General features: G+C 36.9%; 4 protein-coding genes across 5 annotated transcripts; 2 read left to right on the top strand and 2 right to left on the bottom strand.

Annotated features, from left to right (window-relative positions):
* Positions 1-281: 281 nt before the first annotated feature.
* Positions 282-3,096, top strand: LOC147848791 (putative pentatricopeptide repeat-containing protein At3g25060, mitochondrial). The gene is made up of 2 exons (XM_087338110.1): positions 282-1,281; positions 1,337-3,096. The coding sequence occupies exons 1-2, from the start codon at positions 282-284 to the stop codon at positions 3,094-3,096; spliced, it is 2,760 nt and encodes a 919-aa protein (XP_087194236.1).
* A 1,049-nt stretch (positions 3,097-4,145) lies between these two features.
* On the bottom strand, positions 4,146-9,758 carry LOC147848790 (non-canonical heme oxygenase HOZ, chloroplastic-like). Its single transcript, XM_087338114.1, has 12 exons — positions 9,481-9,758; positions 8,882-8,935; positions 8,355-8,441; positions 8,083-8,181; positions 7,575-7,670; positions 7,057-7,122; positions 6,884-6,974; positions 6,257-6,324; positions 6,108-6,173; positions 5,928-5,978; positions 4,543-4,607; positions 4,146-4,464 (listed from the first exon to the last, which is right to left on the bottom strand). The coding sequence occupies exons 1-12, from the start codon at positions 9,670-9,672 to the stop codon at positions 4,419-4,421; spliced, it is 981 nt and encodes a 326-aa protein (XP_087194240.1). The 5' UTR covers positions 9,673-9,758; the 3' UTR covers positions 4,146-4,418.
* Positions 9,759-11,401: 1,643 nt separating this feature from the next.
* Positions 11,402-13,798, bottom strand: LOC147848789 (uncharacterized). Of its 2 annotated transcripts, none has more exons than XM_087338105.1 (4): positions 13,276-13,798; positions 12,759-12,828; positions 12,318-12,480; positions 11,402-12,017 (listed from the first exon to the last, which is right to left on the bottom strand). In XM_087338105.1, exons 1-4 carry the CDS (start codon positions 13,757-13,759, stop codon positions 11,808-11,810), a joined length of 927 nt encoding a protein of 308 aa, XP_087194231.1. In that variant the 5' UTR covers positions 13,760-13,798; the 3' UTR covers positions 11,402-11,807. The 2 variants fall into 2 exon arrangements, with proteins under 2 accessions (XP_087194231.1, XP_087194232.1); XM_087338106.1 differs by having other exon boundaries at positions 11,850-12,017; positions 12,313-12,480.
* Positions 13,799-15,337: 1,539 nt separating this feature from the next.
* LOC147848788 (pentatricopeptide repeat-containing protein At4g18520, chloroplastic-like) lies at positions 15,338-16,571 on the top strand (the record flags this gene model as incomplete). The annotated part of the gene is made up of 2 exons (XM_087338115.1): positions 15,338-15,421; positions 15,522-16,571. Coding segments are annotated over exons 1-2 (1,134 nt in total), but the record flags the coding sequence as incomplete, so codon positions are not given.
* Positions 16,572-16,663: the final 92 nt, after the last annotated feature.

Genomic DNA, 16,663 nt, shown 5'->3' with positions numbered 1-16,663 from the left:
AGAGCCAATGTGTCCGTGTATCTGGGTTTGTCCTGTTTGCCTTGATCAGTAGTCGGGCTTTGCGCGCCCAAAGATTCCAATGAGATTTTGGGAATGGGGGTAACCCATTCCGTCATACTTTCAACAAAATTCCCAAAATGCCCCTCCCCCTCCTCTGCGTGTCTTGTGTATTGCCTCTCACTCACTCTGTTTTTCAGAGCCACTCATGCTAAACAGCAGCTCTCTCTCTTCTCTCTCTTCTTCGGAATGATGAGAGAAGCTACTGAAGGGATGCAGGAGATATGGTACCTCGTTGGATTAGGTCTGCATCCCTTTCATCGGGGATATCCCCATCTCTCTGCTCTCTTCCTGCTCCTCCTCCTCCTCAGAAGAAGAACCAAGCTCACCTATACAATCCAAGAAACCTCAAAGAAGGTCTCGATGTCTTCTCTTCATCCTCAGAAATGGTTACTTCTTTGCTCAATCTATGCAGAAAAAGACACGTTCAAGACCCCTCCACGATCCATCTCGTCTATACTTACATTATCTTCCGTGGAATTCAGTTCAACTTTGTATTGGGCGAGACGCTTCTCCTCTCTCTAGCAAAATGCGGTGCTATTGAAGATGCTCAATATTTGCTTCATTATTGTTTGCAACAGAAATCCATCTTTGCTTGGACAGCTATCATCTCTGCTTATGTAGACCTTGGAAAGCCATTAGAAGCTCTGGAAAGCTATGACTATATGATGGTTAGAGATGGGATGGAACCTGATCTATACACTTTTGTTACGCTCTTTAAAGCTTGTGGAGATATACCCAATCTCAAGGAAGGAAGAACTTTGCATATATATGCAGAGAAGAAAGGGTATGCTTCAGATTCCTTTGTTGCTTGCTCTCTCGTGAATATGTATGGGAAATGTAGAAGCATCAAAGAAGCGGAAAAAGTGTTTTTAGAGATTGGTCACCGTGACATGCCCTCATGGAGTGCAATGCTTTCAGCATATCTAGATGATGGTCAAGGTGCAAGGGCGATAATGCTTTATCGGCAAATCTTGGCTGAAGATCAAGGTACATTTGAACCATTGCTTATTCTTGCTCTCAAGGCTTGTGGATGCCTTGCAGAGGAGAGTGTGCCATGTCCACATGGTGACGAAGTCATACATGAGATTAATAGGGCATGTTCACATACGAAGGCCGTGGTTGCCCTAAACATTGGTCAGGCATTGCATTCTCAAGCTTCGGTTTCAGTTTCCTATAATGTGTTTCTCAGCAGTGCCCTTGTACGCATGTATGGCAAATGTGGTGCGATTTCATATGTAACATGATGATGTAATCTTATGGAATTCGATGCTTTCAGTTTATGTGGAACATGGCCTTGCAATTAAGGCCTTATGGCTTTATAAGGAGATGCACAAAGAGGGCATGCCGGTAGTTAGCAAGCAAACAATCACGATTGCTCTTCGAGCTTGCCAACATTTGTCCGCACAAATGGTGCCGGACAAATTTCTAAACCTTGTTTATGCCTTTTGTGATGATATTGTGAAGAAAGATTTAGTTTCTAACGTTGCCATTGGTGGTGCTTTCATAAGCCTATTAGGTAAGTGTGAGAGAATTGAAGACGCGGAGAGCATTTTTGGTGGGCTATCTAGACATGAGATCCTATCTTGGACTGAGATGGTGTCAGCATATGTAGAAAATGGGCATCCAGATAAGGCATTACAATTATATGGAAAGATAGCGAGGAATGATGTCAGTCCAGATCAGCATACCATTGCAATCAGCATTCAAGCATGTAATATACATCTAGAAATAGAATACTCAACATTTCTTGAAAAGGACGCAATCCTCGAAATTGGCCATGCACTGCATGCCAAAGCTAGAAAGCATCATTTTGTTTCGAATGTCTATATTTCCAGCAGCCTTATAACCATGTATGGCAAATGTGGGCATATCCAAGAGGCCGAAAATCTATTCTTTGTCCGATCCACCACACATAATGTTGTAACGTGGACAGCAATGCTTTCAGTTTATCTCGAACAAGGCCGAGAGTTAACGGTTCTTCAGTTTTACCTTGAGATGCAAAAGGAAGGCATTAGCCCTGATGAGCATGCATTCATGGTTGCCTTTCAAGCATGTGCCAAAATTGGAGAAGAAAAGGCCTCAGAGTTAGTTGTGATTGAAGGTCAATTGTCTAAATCAGTAGCTTTAGAGATTGGGAAGGGACTTCATGCTGATGCTGATAGAATGGGCTTTACATCAGATATACTGGTTGCTAGCACCCTTCTGAACATGTATGGGAAATGTGGTGACCTTATGGAGGCAGAGATGGTTTTCAATACAATATCACAACAAAACAATGTCTCATCATTCACTGCCATACTATCTGTATATGTTGAGCAAGGACAAGGCGACAAGGCCCTGCAGTTGTATGCAAACCAAAGGTATAATATTTTCTTTGACGACGTCATAGCAATTTGTATCTTGAAAGCTTGCAGCTTGACTGCAAACCTTGAAGTTTGTAGGCAAATTCACTTTGATATTGTTTCTACGGGGCTTTCTTGTGTCAAGTCAATGATCAATACTGCTCTTTATGCTTATGGATGTTGTGCAAGCATGGTGGATGCTATGGTTGTGATGGATGGACTACCACAGCCAGATATAGTATCTTGGAATTCATGCATTGGAACCAATGGAGAGAATACCATGACAAGTCTATGTATGTTTGAGACCATGCTATTAGCTGGAATTGAACCTGATGAGATCACGTTTCTTTTGGTTTTGTCCACTTTCAGCCACATAGGTCTAATTGAGAAAGGAATAGAATGTTTTGAATCAATGAAGGAAAAGTATGGCTTGGTTCCCAATAAGAAACACTATGTCACATTTATTGATCTCTTTGGTCGTGCTGGAAGCTTGGATCGGCTCAAAGATTTTATAAATATGCATGTCCTAATCAACTCTGATGTACTCAGTTGGGTATGTTTACTCAGTGCTTGCGATAGACATGGTGATGTGGAGCTTGGAAAATATGTATTTGATCGTGTGGTAGATTTAGAACCTGATGAAACGGTTGCATATGTCTTGATGTCCAATATCTATGCTTACGGGATTAACTGAGCTCAAGCTAATTTAACACTGAAAAACCAGCTGTCATGAAGCTTGATGTCTAATGTCTGTATTTAGACGGTGAGCAAACTAAGCTTTGGCATGATGCATGGACTCGAGCAAAGTAGGGGCATCATCATCCAAGAATAGCAAATGAACAAAAACTTCGAATTTTGCACCACACTACCAAAGTTAATGAATGGAAGTAGCACCTGTAATATGTGCAGAGAATTAACTCTGGGTACTATTGAGATCTAACCAGTTGGTAGTGCTCTTAGAATAGACAAATGCCCAAATTGTGTTTATGATATATGGTTTAGCACCCATCAGAAAATTGCAAGATCTACATAATGTTCTTGCTGATACGTATATACTACTCTGATGTTGGAGATCATTCTGCTTCTTCTTTGACTTGGCTTTGACTACACCACAGAGCACATAAGTGAGTTTCAAAATCTTCCTAGGCAAATGAGCAAATGCGCATTTCCAGAGAATCAAATAATCAGAATCTGACTTTCAATTTCAAATAAAAAAGATGTTGATGACTAGAAAAGAAGTATAAACAATTTTTCTGTGATTGTGATAACATTTCAATCATTTATTTCACATTGCAAGCAATGTCTGTGGTCACAGATTACTAATCTCAATTGATGTACTGTCTGGATACAACTTAAATCCTAATCAATCCTAATCCACTGGAATACATAATTATATCTTGTTTTTGTGGAAGGTGGCAAAGAATTTTTTGATTTAGCCACTAAACTAACTCTGTATCACGGATTTTGTTTCAGAAGCAAATATAAACAATTAGCTTAGTCTAACACAACTACTATGTATGAATGATTATAAGACAAGCTCATTGATATAAAACGACCAATAATAATATAAATCCCATTAATCATCTTATTATTAACAAATAAAAAAGATCTGAAATTTATATCAGCCCTGTATATTAACAGAATCGTTAAAAATATACAATGTCTTTTTAAATGGTATAGGGTTAGCTTAATTAAATAACTTAATTAAAGCTAACCTTGCCCCTCAAAACGGCCGCCCTCTAATTTATGCTTTTACTCCAGTTTGCCCCATCTCAAGGTTTTGAGCATCAAAATAGAGCATTCAAACAAATGTAGGGTTGCCAACCTTTTACATCTAAATATATATAAGAGACGTAAGATGGAAATGTACAATAGTGCAACGAATTCAAATGCAAATTCTATAAGAGTGACGCATCATGATTTTGAGTTGATCATAATGATGTGTTTTTTGAAGTAACCATTTGTGAACAATAGAATAGCTACAGACTCCTTTGTATGACTGGCAAATCTCAATTACTATTCTGCTGTTTCGGTCATTTCCACAATCAAAGTTTTTACATCCCTACAAAAATACAAAATTAGGAATCTAAGAAATTTAAATTTGAACTCATGAGAATTCAGATATTAGACTAAAACTTACTTCCTATTCTCAGCTGGTCTTGGGAATGGAATTCTAAGCTTCATCGGTTTGCCTTGAAATCCAATCTGGTCAATAAGTTAAGAAAGGTAACAATACACACATCTTTACACAGCCAAAACCTTAAAGTTCAATTAGTATGGCAATGCCATTATCCATACTTTTTAGATATCTGTCAGCCATTTATATCTATGAACCATGAATTACTAATGCTGATTAATCATGAAGGTCACATATGAATGTCAGGTGGTGGATGGACACAAAGTAAAGTTAGGTGAGTGAAGTGAAACAAATCTTCACATGCCTGCTCTAAGGATTAGTAAGAGAGATTATATGGGCTCATTAAATAGGTGATCATTGTGGGAGTGCTTCAGAAATCATATGAAAGGTACAAACCATTAAATGAGTATATGGATATTCCGAAAAGGAAAATAAAAATCCCTACTTTTCCCTAAGAAAATTGCACCACATTCGAGAAGCCCCAAAAGAACTCATCAAAATCCCTACTTTTCTCTTGAATCTTTGGATGCCTTACAGCATCTTTGGCAGGGCTTTGATATACTTCATGCATTCAAGGCATAATGGTCTGAAATTCTAAATCACACCCGTGGTTCATCAGCTTTCTTTCGATGCACACTCCTCCGACCGTTGAATGATGAGATAATAGTCCAACATTTTGATACATTCTTGCAACATTTAAATTTGTTTGCTTCTAGTACTTTGTAAGTTAGGATGATAGATAAGAGTCATTCAACATTTTGATGATCCAACAATCTAGGATGAACCAACCTAGACCAACCTAGAATGTAATATTTCCATCAATGCCACATTCCTATCAAGATTATTTCCCACTTCTGATGGTGCCAGTCATAAACCCCTTTTTATGTAGGAGCTTCCATTAGGGGTGTGTGTGGATAAAGGCTGGAATTGAACAATCTGATAGGTCACTGCCACTTAACCATAGGGAGTTTGGGAATGGCCGAGTTCCTCCTGGAAATATTTGCGTCAGTTGCTGGCTGCATGGGCATCATCAGGATCAAAAGAGGGTATGGGAGTTCATATTCCAGAACCATCAGCATAGCACTGGGAAGAATAATGATAGTGCAAACATTTCCTTCAAGAAATTTTGTCCCTAGCATAGGTTCCAAAATAGCTTGACTGTAGTGATGATTCCACAGGACTTTTATATGTTCCCCTTATAGCAGTCACATTGGAGATCAGGACATGTAGTTTTTGTAATTTCTCTCTATCATTCTCGGATTAGCGGTTTTCATAAATCATGAGATTGCTCCCCCATTTATCACCTAGGTCACCTTGACTACAGAAGCTTATTACAATGAAAACTATACAGAAACATGTGGTAAAGTGGGTCTCTTTCATTTTCGCACCTGAACATTCAGTCCCAATCGGTCCAAGTCAATAATCTTTGCATTTTCCACCTACACAAAACACAGAATAAGAACCCTTCAATCATTCCATTTTCGTGAAAAAGCAATAATACTCTGTATATAAGAATAAGAACCTTTCAACTGTTTTATTCATATAAAAAGTGATATTTGTTATCTCACCTTCACACCCAAAGCTTTCTCCACCATAAATTTTGTCTCGTCAGCATGATCTTTGTTCATATGAGCCTACTCTTCAAGAAATATAGAAGCAAGAAAATTTAGATGAAGAAACAGGAGACATTACATCTTACATGTAAAACATATGTTACCGCTATGGGTGCTGAAAATTCTGAAATGAAATCTACTTTTGCACTTCTGAATTCATCCCCAGAAAACTCTGTTAAAAGATATGTCAGACTTCTTTAGTTGTCTATCATTGTTAGATTCAGTTATATTACTATAAAGGCTGATCTTCTTATTTTCAAAATGAAAGAGGATGCTTTCATGAACCAAGTCAACCTCGAGACCATGAAAATATTACTATAAAGGCTGATCTTCTTATTTTCAAAATGAAAGAGGATGCATCCTTTGTTTTTTGGTGTGTTAAAAAAAAGGTTATACAGATTTACATTATCTACGCCAACTTAAGCTTACCCAGCCAAGTTCACTAAATGCTATCTCCTTAATGACAGACTTATATAGTTGTAATATTTCAAGAATAAAACACTGTGATCCATCCATGAGTGAACAAAGGACAGTGGGGGAAGAATAAGCGCCAAATTTTCGACGAGAAAATAACAATAGTCAAGAATTAGAATAGCAAGAATAACTATTCTCAAATTTACTGGAGGATCTACAGGCTTTCCTATAACTAATGGACCTATTGTACTCAAGCTATTTTCCTCTCTCATTAAACTATACCAACCAGAAGCAAATAGTTTAAAGCAAATAATCACCTCCATTTCTGTTAAATGGAGTAGCACTTCCCGTTAAGAAGCGGACATATTTTGGCTCAATGCGCAGGAACTTGAAATCTCCAAAATCCACCTTCAAATATTAGAAACAAAGATAATTCATCAGACCTAAAGAATATATTTAGTCCATCAATGCAGAGGTAGTCGGTTCCTACCCAAAAAGCATCAGGATGCTTGGAAAGGAAGATGTCACGCACTCTTCTCTGATCATGTTCAGGTACCTAAGATAAAGCATCAAAATTCAATTGGCCAAATATGATATTACGCACTGGAAAAAAGGATGTTCAAATTATGTAAATGAATCCAGGTGTATGTACAGAAATTTTAAAGAGTTATTTAAGCTGACACACAAGACAATTAGCTCATTTCCGATTCAAAACTCCACATGTGGTATTTTAAGGCCGTGTAAGAACTTGGGCTGCATGGGCGTTATTCTGAACCTTGGCAAGAACAAAGGTTATGAAATCAACAACATTGGTGTGCAGCAGAGGCCAAGTATGAGTATGTTACAAATGTTCGAAACAGCACAAATCTCTAAATTTTGTGAAAGAAAGCAGATGATGTTCTGGACAAAGGAGCTAGAATATACTTTGGGTTATTTATATGTACTACACATTAAATGTGGCTAAAAGTCGTAATTAGACTCCAAATTACACAAGATCGATAAACTTACCTCTACTGCCTCACCGATATATGTGACAACCACGTCACTTCTGTCAAGTTTATCTTTCATAATTAGTAACGAACATTTGGGTGTCTTTTGCAAATCCTGTGTCAATGTACCATAGAAAGATAAATCACACTATGTTCTACTTAGACAATTTCTCCAAAAAATAATTGATATCGCTACTATTCTTATGTAGCTTTACATTTTGGAAAACCAAGAGACATAAAAAAGGTGATCCCATGTCCATAATATAAACTGGAGTATGAAATATGAAAAGTGGAGATACATTCATTTTTTTCTGTATATTATATGCTTAAAAATTCTTCGTAATTTTGCACAGCCAAAATTCTAAGTGAAGAACGAAGAGAATAAAATATTAGTATGACACAAGATTATCCGCAATTGTTTTTAGAAGATACTGTAAATTGGATCATCTTTAACCTCACACAATTCAAAGCCTAGTTGATTTTTTGAAGGATGGGGAACCATTTGATAGGAATAGCAACAACTGTACCTTGGTATGCAGTGAAAGACTACTAACTGCAGTAATTAAGCTTCCATCTTGCTCTGCAGCAATATCAAGAAGTGAAGTATATGGGAAGCCTTCATATTTCTGTTACAAACTATGAACGTTCATGTTAAAAATGGAGAATTCACAATGCACAGAATGAAGAAAATATGATATAGACTCTCTTGCCTTCCAAACAGACTGTAAATTTCTTGTTGAGAATAGAACATAAAAAATTCCTCTTTTATAGTAAAGACAATGAGAATATTAGGCTTTACCTGTGAAACAGTTGACACGAAAGCATTTAAAGTTTTATTTATAAGAGTGCGCGATTCCTCAACAATAGAAAGTCTTGCTGCTTCTTTCTGCATAGCAGTGCAATCAATCAATGGCACTTGTGAGGATACAAAATGAACATGCATATAAAGAATTGTATTACGCTGAAGATTTACAAGAAATTAATGAGAATTGAGAAATAACATGGAGATAATCTATAAATACAATCTTATTAAGACTAAAATAAACTACCCTCATGAGTAATCTGGCCTACCATCACCAATGATCATAATAGTTTTAGCAGTTATCATTTGGATGAGAAAATATATTGTGAACATTACATTTCTTTATATCTTTTTATAAGATAGCATTTTCAAAATATATTCCATGTACATATAGCTATGCATACTATAAAAAATATACGTTTGAGGCATGTACAAAACATAGCTTATGTCCAAAGACAAATATCTGTATGAGATGAGAAGAAAACGCAATAAAATATTCTATGAGTTTCAGCAAATGTTCTTACTTGATGTGTTATGACACGCTCCCAGAACTCGTGTTCTTCCTTCTCATTTGCAGTCTGCAGAAGTGAAAACAAAGGACAAATTTTGCAAGCATACATATGAAGTATAGATTTTAGGGGATACATTATATTGCTTCCTTCATCACGCATATATCTCCATAAGGTCAAAAGGCTACAATTAGAGGAATGATACATACGAAAAATTTGTATTCAAGAAAGTTGGGCATCAAAATTCTAAATTTTTTATATGACTTCAACAGGAAAGTATATTTTTATATTTATATAAGATTACCTCACACAAATACAATGGTCAATTCTTCAATTCCTAGATGGCAATGCAAGATGTTGACTTCTCTCCTAAAGCAAAAACCTGAAGTTCTTTGCATATCAAGGTTGAACTCGTGGTAAATAGCATAGATAGCTTCAAATTTTGGGAAATGGATTACATATCCTCGAATACGTTTATCTTTCTAAGATTTATGAACTAAGCAGAGAAGCAAAAGCTATGAATTAAGAGAAGTTTTAGTATTAAGAACTAAGAAAAGATCGGAAGAGAAAGCAGGATTTAAATTGGAAACAATGATGAGAATCAAGCAACTAACCTGCGAAGGTGAAGCAGTATTGGTTGTCATGTTAGAGACCATAAATCGTTGATAGTGAGGGAGACAGCGTCGGGGTGAAGGTGGAAAAAGGTTGAGGTTGAAGGAAGGAAATGAGGAGAGCCCAAATGAAGAAGAATGGTGGTTTGGCGATAAAGGGCGAAGCCAAAAGTTCCGGGTAGCAGAAATGGCCATGGCCCAGGGTCTGTCTCGTTTGAAAAGGAGAGAACTCTGCTAGTTCAAAACGAAATCTCTCTCTCTCCTTCCAGAGTTATTGGAGGAGGGATTGGGAGGGTATTTGATCAAAAAACACGTAAAACAAGGGGAAAGAATGAAACCACACACCCAATCAAACCACTGCCTGCCTGCTTTCTATGACCTTATAAGGCCCTCGGGCCTCCCCTGTTTCCAAGCTTTTTGTTTGTGTTATACCATATATGTATGTATGTATGTATCTATCTATCTATCCATCTCTCTCTCTATATCTATCTATTTATTTCCCCTGTTTCCAAGCTTTTTGTTTGTGTTCTATCATATATGTATGTATGTATGTATGTATGTATGTATGTAGCTATCTAATGTATGTATGTATCCATCTCTCTCTATATATCTATCTATTTATTTCCCCTGTTTCCAAGCTTTTTGTTTGTGTTATAACTTATATCATATATGTATCTCTCTCTCTCTCTCTCTCTCTCTCTCTCTCTCTATCTATCTATCTATCTATTTCTCCTGTTTCCAAGTTTTTTGTTTGTGTTATATCATATATGTATGTATCTATCTATCTCTCTTTATATATCTCTCTCTCTATCTATCTATTTCTACATATTATAGCACTTGCACCATATGAACCGAAATGGATACCTTGAAGTGTTCATTTCTCTCGCTCTCTTATTGTTGAGTCGATGGTTTTACACCACAACATCAAAAGTTGTCCAAGCTATGGAGAAACCCCATCGCCATGGGCTTTGAACATGTGCCCTAAACTTACCCTCTTTGACTACCTCATGGGTGCTCATACCTATCTTATCTATGTCGCCTTCCTTTTGCTTGTTCTTTCATGTTATTAAAGAACTTTGATGTGAATCACATGTAGTTACTAACAAGTTTGCTCAATCAAACGACATTTATCCATTCATATAACATGTGGGGGAAGTCACCTAAGTGAACGAATGTTGAATAGGTAATAAATACATCTCCCTTTGAGGTAATGTGCAATGGTCTAATAAAAGGAGTCATGTCCCCAATCCTAGCTAATTTGAGCTTTTGAGAGATGATAACACATGAAATGGTGCAAAAATATTGTTGAACCTCCTCCACAAAATAACACAATTTTCGTAATGTCAATATATATATATATATATATGCAAAACAATATTGCAAAGTTTAAGCATCACTCTAGATCTACAAAACATACTAAATTGCACAACATTGGTTAAACAAGACATAGAAATGATAGCCTAGTTCAAGTGCAAAAGGGGGGAAATACAACCGATCGAGTGGAAGCCACTTCTACAGAAAGATAAGAGTGCAAAGACAACTCACAATTGTCTTCATTCTTTACACCATTAATTCAACCTTCTTGAAATATGAGAAGCACAAATATTTGAGAAGATGCTTCAAGTACTTTATCTTGATACATATGCCATATCCTAGACAAATCTTATGCACCAGGGAAATCCATGATTTGTAGATGGCACAATCATTCCTCCTAAGTTATTCAACTAACTCCTTAATCTCAAAATGTAAGGCCCCAATGGGACACCATTTGTAAGACTGAACAAAGAGTGATCGATAAAATCTATAAAAGAATAGAAAAGAAAAGAATATATTGCTGAAAGCAGGATAGAACACACAAGACCCCTAGGCTTCATTGCTAGTTCCAAATGCAAAATCATTGATTTAACAATTTATGACTTTCATGTAGCTCTAAAATCATCCTTTCTATACCGCAAAGTTACAAAACATTATCCTTTTATTAGCTTTTAACATATGACTGTTATCCAAGTCATGATGAGATGAAAAGACTAAGAGAACTATAGTCATTACAAAGGCCTCAATTTTAAAGAGTAAAACATCTAGAACCTTGACTATCTAAAACTGTGTTATAAAAGCACCTAGATAACCAAGGATCTTTTTAATGACACATAATCGCAACTCCATTTGGGCAAATCAATCAAACAAATAATAATCGACATGCTCATGGGACGACTTCTTCAAAGTGCTCAATCCCACAACTCTTAAATCAAGTTTAGATCACATCTCAATATGCATTGAAGCTAATATTACCCAAGGCAGCTGTAAGATGCCATGTTTTTTTCAGTAAACAACTATTTTCTCCAATATTTTCTCAGACAAGCCAAGTGAATTAAAAGCTCAGAAGTCCCTTGGTTGTTTATCGAACTAGTCATAATCCAAGGGGGCAGTTTTTCCATATCCTCTTTGAGCCACCTCAAGAAATCATACACATTCTCTTCGACTGCATGCTTATTCCTTGATCTCCTTTTGTCACATTTTGTGAACACTAGTGTGAAAGGAATCTGCAAATGTTACCTTGAGGATTAAGACTTTGTGAACATTAGTGTGAAAGGAATCTATCTCAATATACAAAAACACCAAAATAACCCTAATGTTTTGGGTATTTCACCATAACATCATTAAGTTTTCAAATATTACCAAGCGACCCCTATGCAGTATTTTTTGAGAAGTATTTAGTTAAATTTGTTTGTTCCAATGGGGTATTTTGGAAATTTTGAGAGCTTAAGGAGTATTCTTGTAAACACCCAAAACGTTAGAGGCATCTTTGCTATTTTTTTCCAAACACCAATGAATTACCTCACCTTGGCTTTAGCAAGCCATTCTATATAACCAAAATCTGATTTCTTGGGCTTCACACTACCATCAATTAACAACATAACTGATACCAATGACTCTCTTTTAAGAAAATAGTCTCTCGTGAAGTTATCCCAATCCACACGAACATTGGTAGGAGCTCTAGCGAACCTACATGGCATAAATCGTTGTAATTGTTTTTTTCCCTCATTCTTTTAAGGGAATAATCCATATACCCCTAACCTTTTTGCACATTCCCCAAAATCCCCTATGTTTTCTAAATTCACCGGAATCATCAGATTTCAATTACCAAAACACTCATCAGTTTCCAGTCAGCTTAAAGAACAATTCATCTGGTTCTAATTATGAGTTGATATTTAAGGGGTATATTGGTAGTTTTTCCCTTCTATTAATTAAGAAAAGCAATTATGTCTTGAGTTGAGAGATACCCATAGCCAGGAAGATCTACTAAATACCAGCTCTTGTTGATGATGAAGTGGTTTATGACTTGGGTCTTCCCTGCAATGAAATGGAGCTGTTAAATCTTGTTTTTTATTACACATTTAAGTATATGGGTAAGAATTTGGGCCCAGCTCAATTACTTAGAAAGAGAAACAGACCCATTTCCACTCTTGTTTTTTTAAAATTCCACTCATTATTCACATGTTTATGCATATTATATTACATACATACACATACGTACGTACGTGCACATGTAGACTCGAAGTGACTCTAACTCTTACCTGGTGTTCTACAGGTCTTTGCAAGAAGTTTTCTTCTGGCCAAGAGTGTTGTTGATGAATAAGTTAAAAAGAGACAAAGACCCGTGTCCACGTACATTAAATCTTTTATTAATTTCATTTCCGATATAAATATCAATGTATGCATGTACACATACATCATATACACATAAAGGTTCATACATAAATACATATACACATAGCTCCAAGTAAATCTAACACTTACCTGGTGTCTTTGATGTCTTAGCAAGCTGTTTTCTTCTAACCAGAGTGTTGATGAGAGAGGATTTGCCAACATTAGAACGACCCACAAGAGCAAATTCAAGGAACCCATCTTTAGGGCAATCCTTAACACTGACGCTGCTCTTCAAGAACTCAGCCTGAGTCACAAATTCTTGTCTTGTGTTAGAGTTAACAAATATATTGGAACAGGGGAGCCTCCTAAGACCAGAAACAGAGGATGCACCAGGAGGGAGAAAAACATCTCCTTCTATAGCAGAGTAATTCGAATTTGCACTTATGTTGGAGTTTGCATTAGTGTTTGAATTTGAATCCGTATTTGTATTTGAATTGGCTGTGTGATCTAATGGTTTGTTCTTCACCACTGAAAGACTTGATGATGATGATGATGATGATACAGAGTGTATGGATTCTCTTTGGCCACATAAGTAGACGATGATAGCACACCCTCTTCTTCTCACTTGAAGCATCGTATAGGCTAACCAATCTGCGTCTAAGGCTTAAGCAAAAGAAAGAGGGGGCTAGCTAACCAAAGGAAAGGTTATATTACATGAAGACCTATGTGAGGAGCAAGCATAATATTGGTTCATAAACCTTCTTCATCTTCTTGCTCACATTATAAACCCCTTCTACTCGAGAAGAATGCATTAAGCATGGCCCCATCATACATACATCTCTACTACATACACATTCATATCCTGGCCCATCAAATATACCAAAATTTATGCCTTCATTCGGTTAGTTATATTCTATTGCTGTAAGCCCAAATGTTTGCCTTGTCATAGTTTAGTTTAGTTTAGTTATGGAAGACTAGAAATATCCAGACATTGTCATTTTGATCAATCGCGTATCGAATTGAACCATTGTTCAATATTCTTCAAATAACTTGGTTCATAATTCTATTTTGTATGCATCTAATGTAAAACTCATTGCCCATGCCAAATAAAGTTGCATGGAGTTACTTAAAGACTTATAGCTATTTTTGTAAACTTTCCAACCCTTGAAAGTGTCCATAAGGTTAGGCGAAGTCTAGACAAACAACAATTCTCTTGCACGATAATGTATAACAAATGCATTCAACTTATTTGTGAAATTACAATTCACACGATAAAAGTGTTATAGAACCATTTATCCTACCATTTTGGTGCTAGCACAAAAGTCAGTTCACGTATTCATTTTATATGGATGACATCCAAGTATTTGGATGCACTTTCAAATACGTAGATCAATGTTGATGAGACATGCATGTATATTTACATTAAAAAACCAATTGAAAGGAGCAAGTGTTATCATTTTGGTCCCTTTACCCCAAACCAAAAGAGCTCAAACTCAAATAAAGACCATAGTATCCCAAACCATAGCATGAAAAAGCATTTTAGCCACATATAACATAGAGGCTTCTCCGCAACAATCAACAACCTCTTCTTAATTGATTACGAGTAGCCTTATCAAGGTCAGATGCAAATTGTGCCCATTGCTAATTCAGATTTAGTTGTTGCAGGCTTCGTTATTTTGGGTTGAGATGCAAAGGCCACTCGTGAAACATTGCAAAATAATGAAAAATACTCAATCAATCCTTAACATCAAAGGTCGTACATTCACTCAAGTCTCTTGCGAAATTCCGATTGTCATAGAAAACTCTTAGAGTTTTAGCACGCCAATAGTTGGCTCCAGAAAAGGGTGGAGAATAAAACATGAGTTGGTATGGAATGTGACTATCTCGATCGTATATCAGAGCACGCAAGTGTTCTCGGGCTGGTCTACTATGAAAGGGGACACCACTTGACCACAAGGAAAAAACACGCATAATGGGCGTGACACGATGATTGAACACGGCCACACCATATATGTACATACATACATATGTATGTATTTGATATCGAAAACACATGGATCCTGGTGCCGCCGGGTGGTTCCGAGAAAACCACATCAAACGAAGGAGGACCGGTAGAGCGGCTAAATATGCAAATTCCCAAATCTGTTTCATATTCATAATGTGAACAAAAAGACACTCACACTTAACACTCTTGTGCTTCTTCCTGTCTCCAATGGCCTCTACAGAGAGCATCTTCTTCAAGGACCATTACTTCTTTAAAGATCCGTCGAACCTCCCTTCCAACCCACACCACAAGGTAATGTGTTAGAAGCATTTTTCTGTGATTAATTCGTGGAAATTTTGAGCAGAGACCCAAATGTGCTCAATCCTTGCTTTTTTCTCTCCTTCCATTACAGGATAGAATCCCTATATCCTCCGGCTTCGTGCAGAAACAAAGAGAAATTCCATCATCATGCTTTTCACGGGGCGAAGGCGAAGCAAAGAATCTCAGATTTGTTGAATCCAAAGGTATGCAAAAGTTACACAATGACGATCAAGCTATTATTACACTTTTGAATGTATTAAAAATGTGCCAAAAAGACAAGGATTTAATGAAAGTGAGATGGATTCATGCTAAGGTTGTTGAGAAAAACTTGATTAGAAAAAATGTTTGTGTGGCCACTTCATTGATAACAACATATGCAAAGTGTGGGGCAGTAGAAGAAGCTCGAGAAGTATTTGAGAAGCTTCCAGAAAGAGATGTTGTTTCATGGAGTGCACTTATCTCTGGATATGCCCTAAATGGGCTAGGAAATGAAGCTTTGAAATGTTTTGAACTAATGAAAAAGGAAAGAATGAATCCAAATTCAGTAACTTATATCTCCGTTTTGAAAGCATGTGGGATTGTGAAATCTCTAGAGACCGGGGGATTTATAGATGCCGAGATTCGAAAGAGAGGATTATTCAAGAAAGACATTGCGCTCGGGAATGCATTGATGGACATGTATTGCAAGTGCGGTTCTTTGGATAAAGCAAAGGAAGTGTTCGAAAAGCTTCTCGTGAGGGATGTTGTATCTTGGAATGTATTGATTACTGGATATGTACAACATCGGCTTGGAGATGAAGCATTGAAATGCTTCAAACAAATGAAAGATGAGAGTGTCTACCCAAACGTGATCACTTATATAGGCGTATTGAGAGCTTGTGGCATCATGAAATCTGTAGAGATCGGGGAAGATATAGATGCGGAGATCAGAAAGCAAGGGCTATTATGGAAAGGCATTGTGATTGGCAACACATTGATGGACATGTATTCTAAGTGTGGTATGATGGAGAAAGCAAAAGAAGTTTTTGAGGAGCTTCCAGTGAGAGATGTGGTGTCTTGGAATGTGCTTATAACTGGCTATGCCCAACATGGGCTCAGTGATGAAGCATTGAAATGCTTTAAAAAAATGAATGATGCCAAAGTCCGTCCAAATTCAGTCACTTTTATATGCATTTTGAAATCATGTGGCAATATAGGGTCTCTAGAGATTGGGAAAGATATAGATGCGAAGAT

The sequence above is a fragment of the Azolla caroliniana genome, unplaced genomic scaffold (assembly GCF_043228905.1).
Source record: "Azolla caroliniana isolate FFs.n. ecotype wild unplaced genomic scaffold, voAzoCaro1.0.p SCAF_220, whole genome shotgun sequence".
Taxonomy (NCBI): Eukaryota; Viridiplantae; Streptophyta; class Polypodiopsida; order Salviniales; family Salviniaceae; genus Azolla; species Azolla caroliniana.
The sequence above is the reverse complement of the archived record's forward strand: the minus strand, read 5'-3'. Positions and strand labels throughout refer to the sequence as shown.

What these genes read in the sequence shown, in the direction of transcription:
- LOC147848791 (XM_087338110.1), top strand. Translation starts at nt 282, where the DNA reads ATGGTACCTCGTTGGATTAGGTCTGCATCCCTTTCATCGGGGATATCC. An exon ending in ACGCATGTATGGCAAATGTG is followed by an intron (nt 1,282 to 1,336) that starts GTGCGATTTCAT and finishes CGATGCTTTCAG; the next exon opens with TTTATGTGGAACATGGCCTT.
- LOC147848789 (XM_087338105.1), bottom strand. Translation starts at nt 13,759, where the DNA reads ATGCTTCAAGTGAGAAGAAGAGGGTGTGCTATCATCGTCTACTTATGT. An exon ending in GTAGATCTTCCTGGCTATGG is followed by an intron (nt 12,481 to 12,758) that starts GTATCTCTCAAC and finishes TATGCCATGTAG; the next exon opens with GTTCGCTAGAGCTCCTACCA. An exon ending in AATGGCTTGCTAAAGCCAAG is followed by an intron (nt 12,018 to 12,317) that starts GTGAGGTAATTC and finishes TAACATTTGCAG; the next exon opens with ATTCCTTTCACACTAGTGTT.
- LOC147848790 (XM_087338114.1), bottom strand. Translation starts at nt 9,672, where the DNA reads ATGGCCATTTCTGCTACCCGGAACTTTTGGCTTCGCCCTTTATCGCCA. An exon ending in ATACTGCTTCACCTTCGCAG is followed by an intron (nt 8,936 to 9,480) that starts GTTAGTTGCTTG and finishes TCACTTCTGCAG; the next exon opens with ACTGCAAATGAGAAGGAAGA. An exon ending in AGCATCCTGATGCTTTTTGG is followed by an intron (nt 6,975 to 7,056) that starts GTAGGAACCGAC and finishes TAATATTTGAAG; the next exon opens with GTGGATTTTGGAGATTTCAA.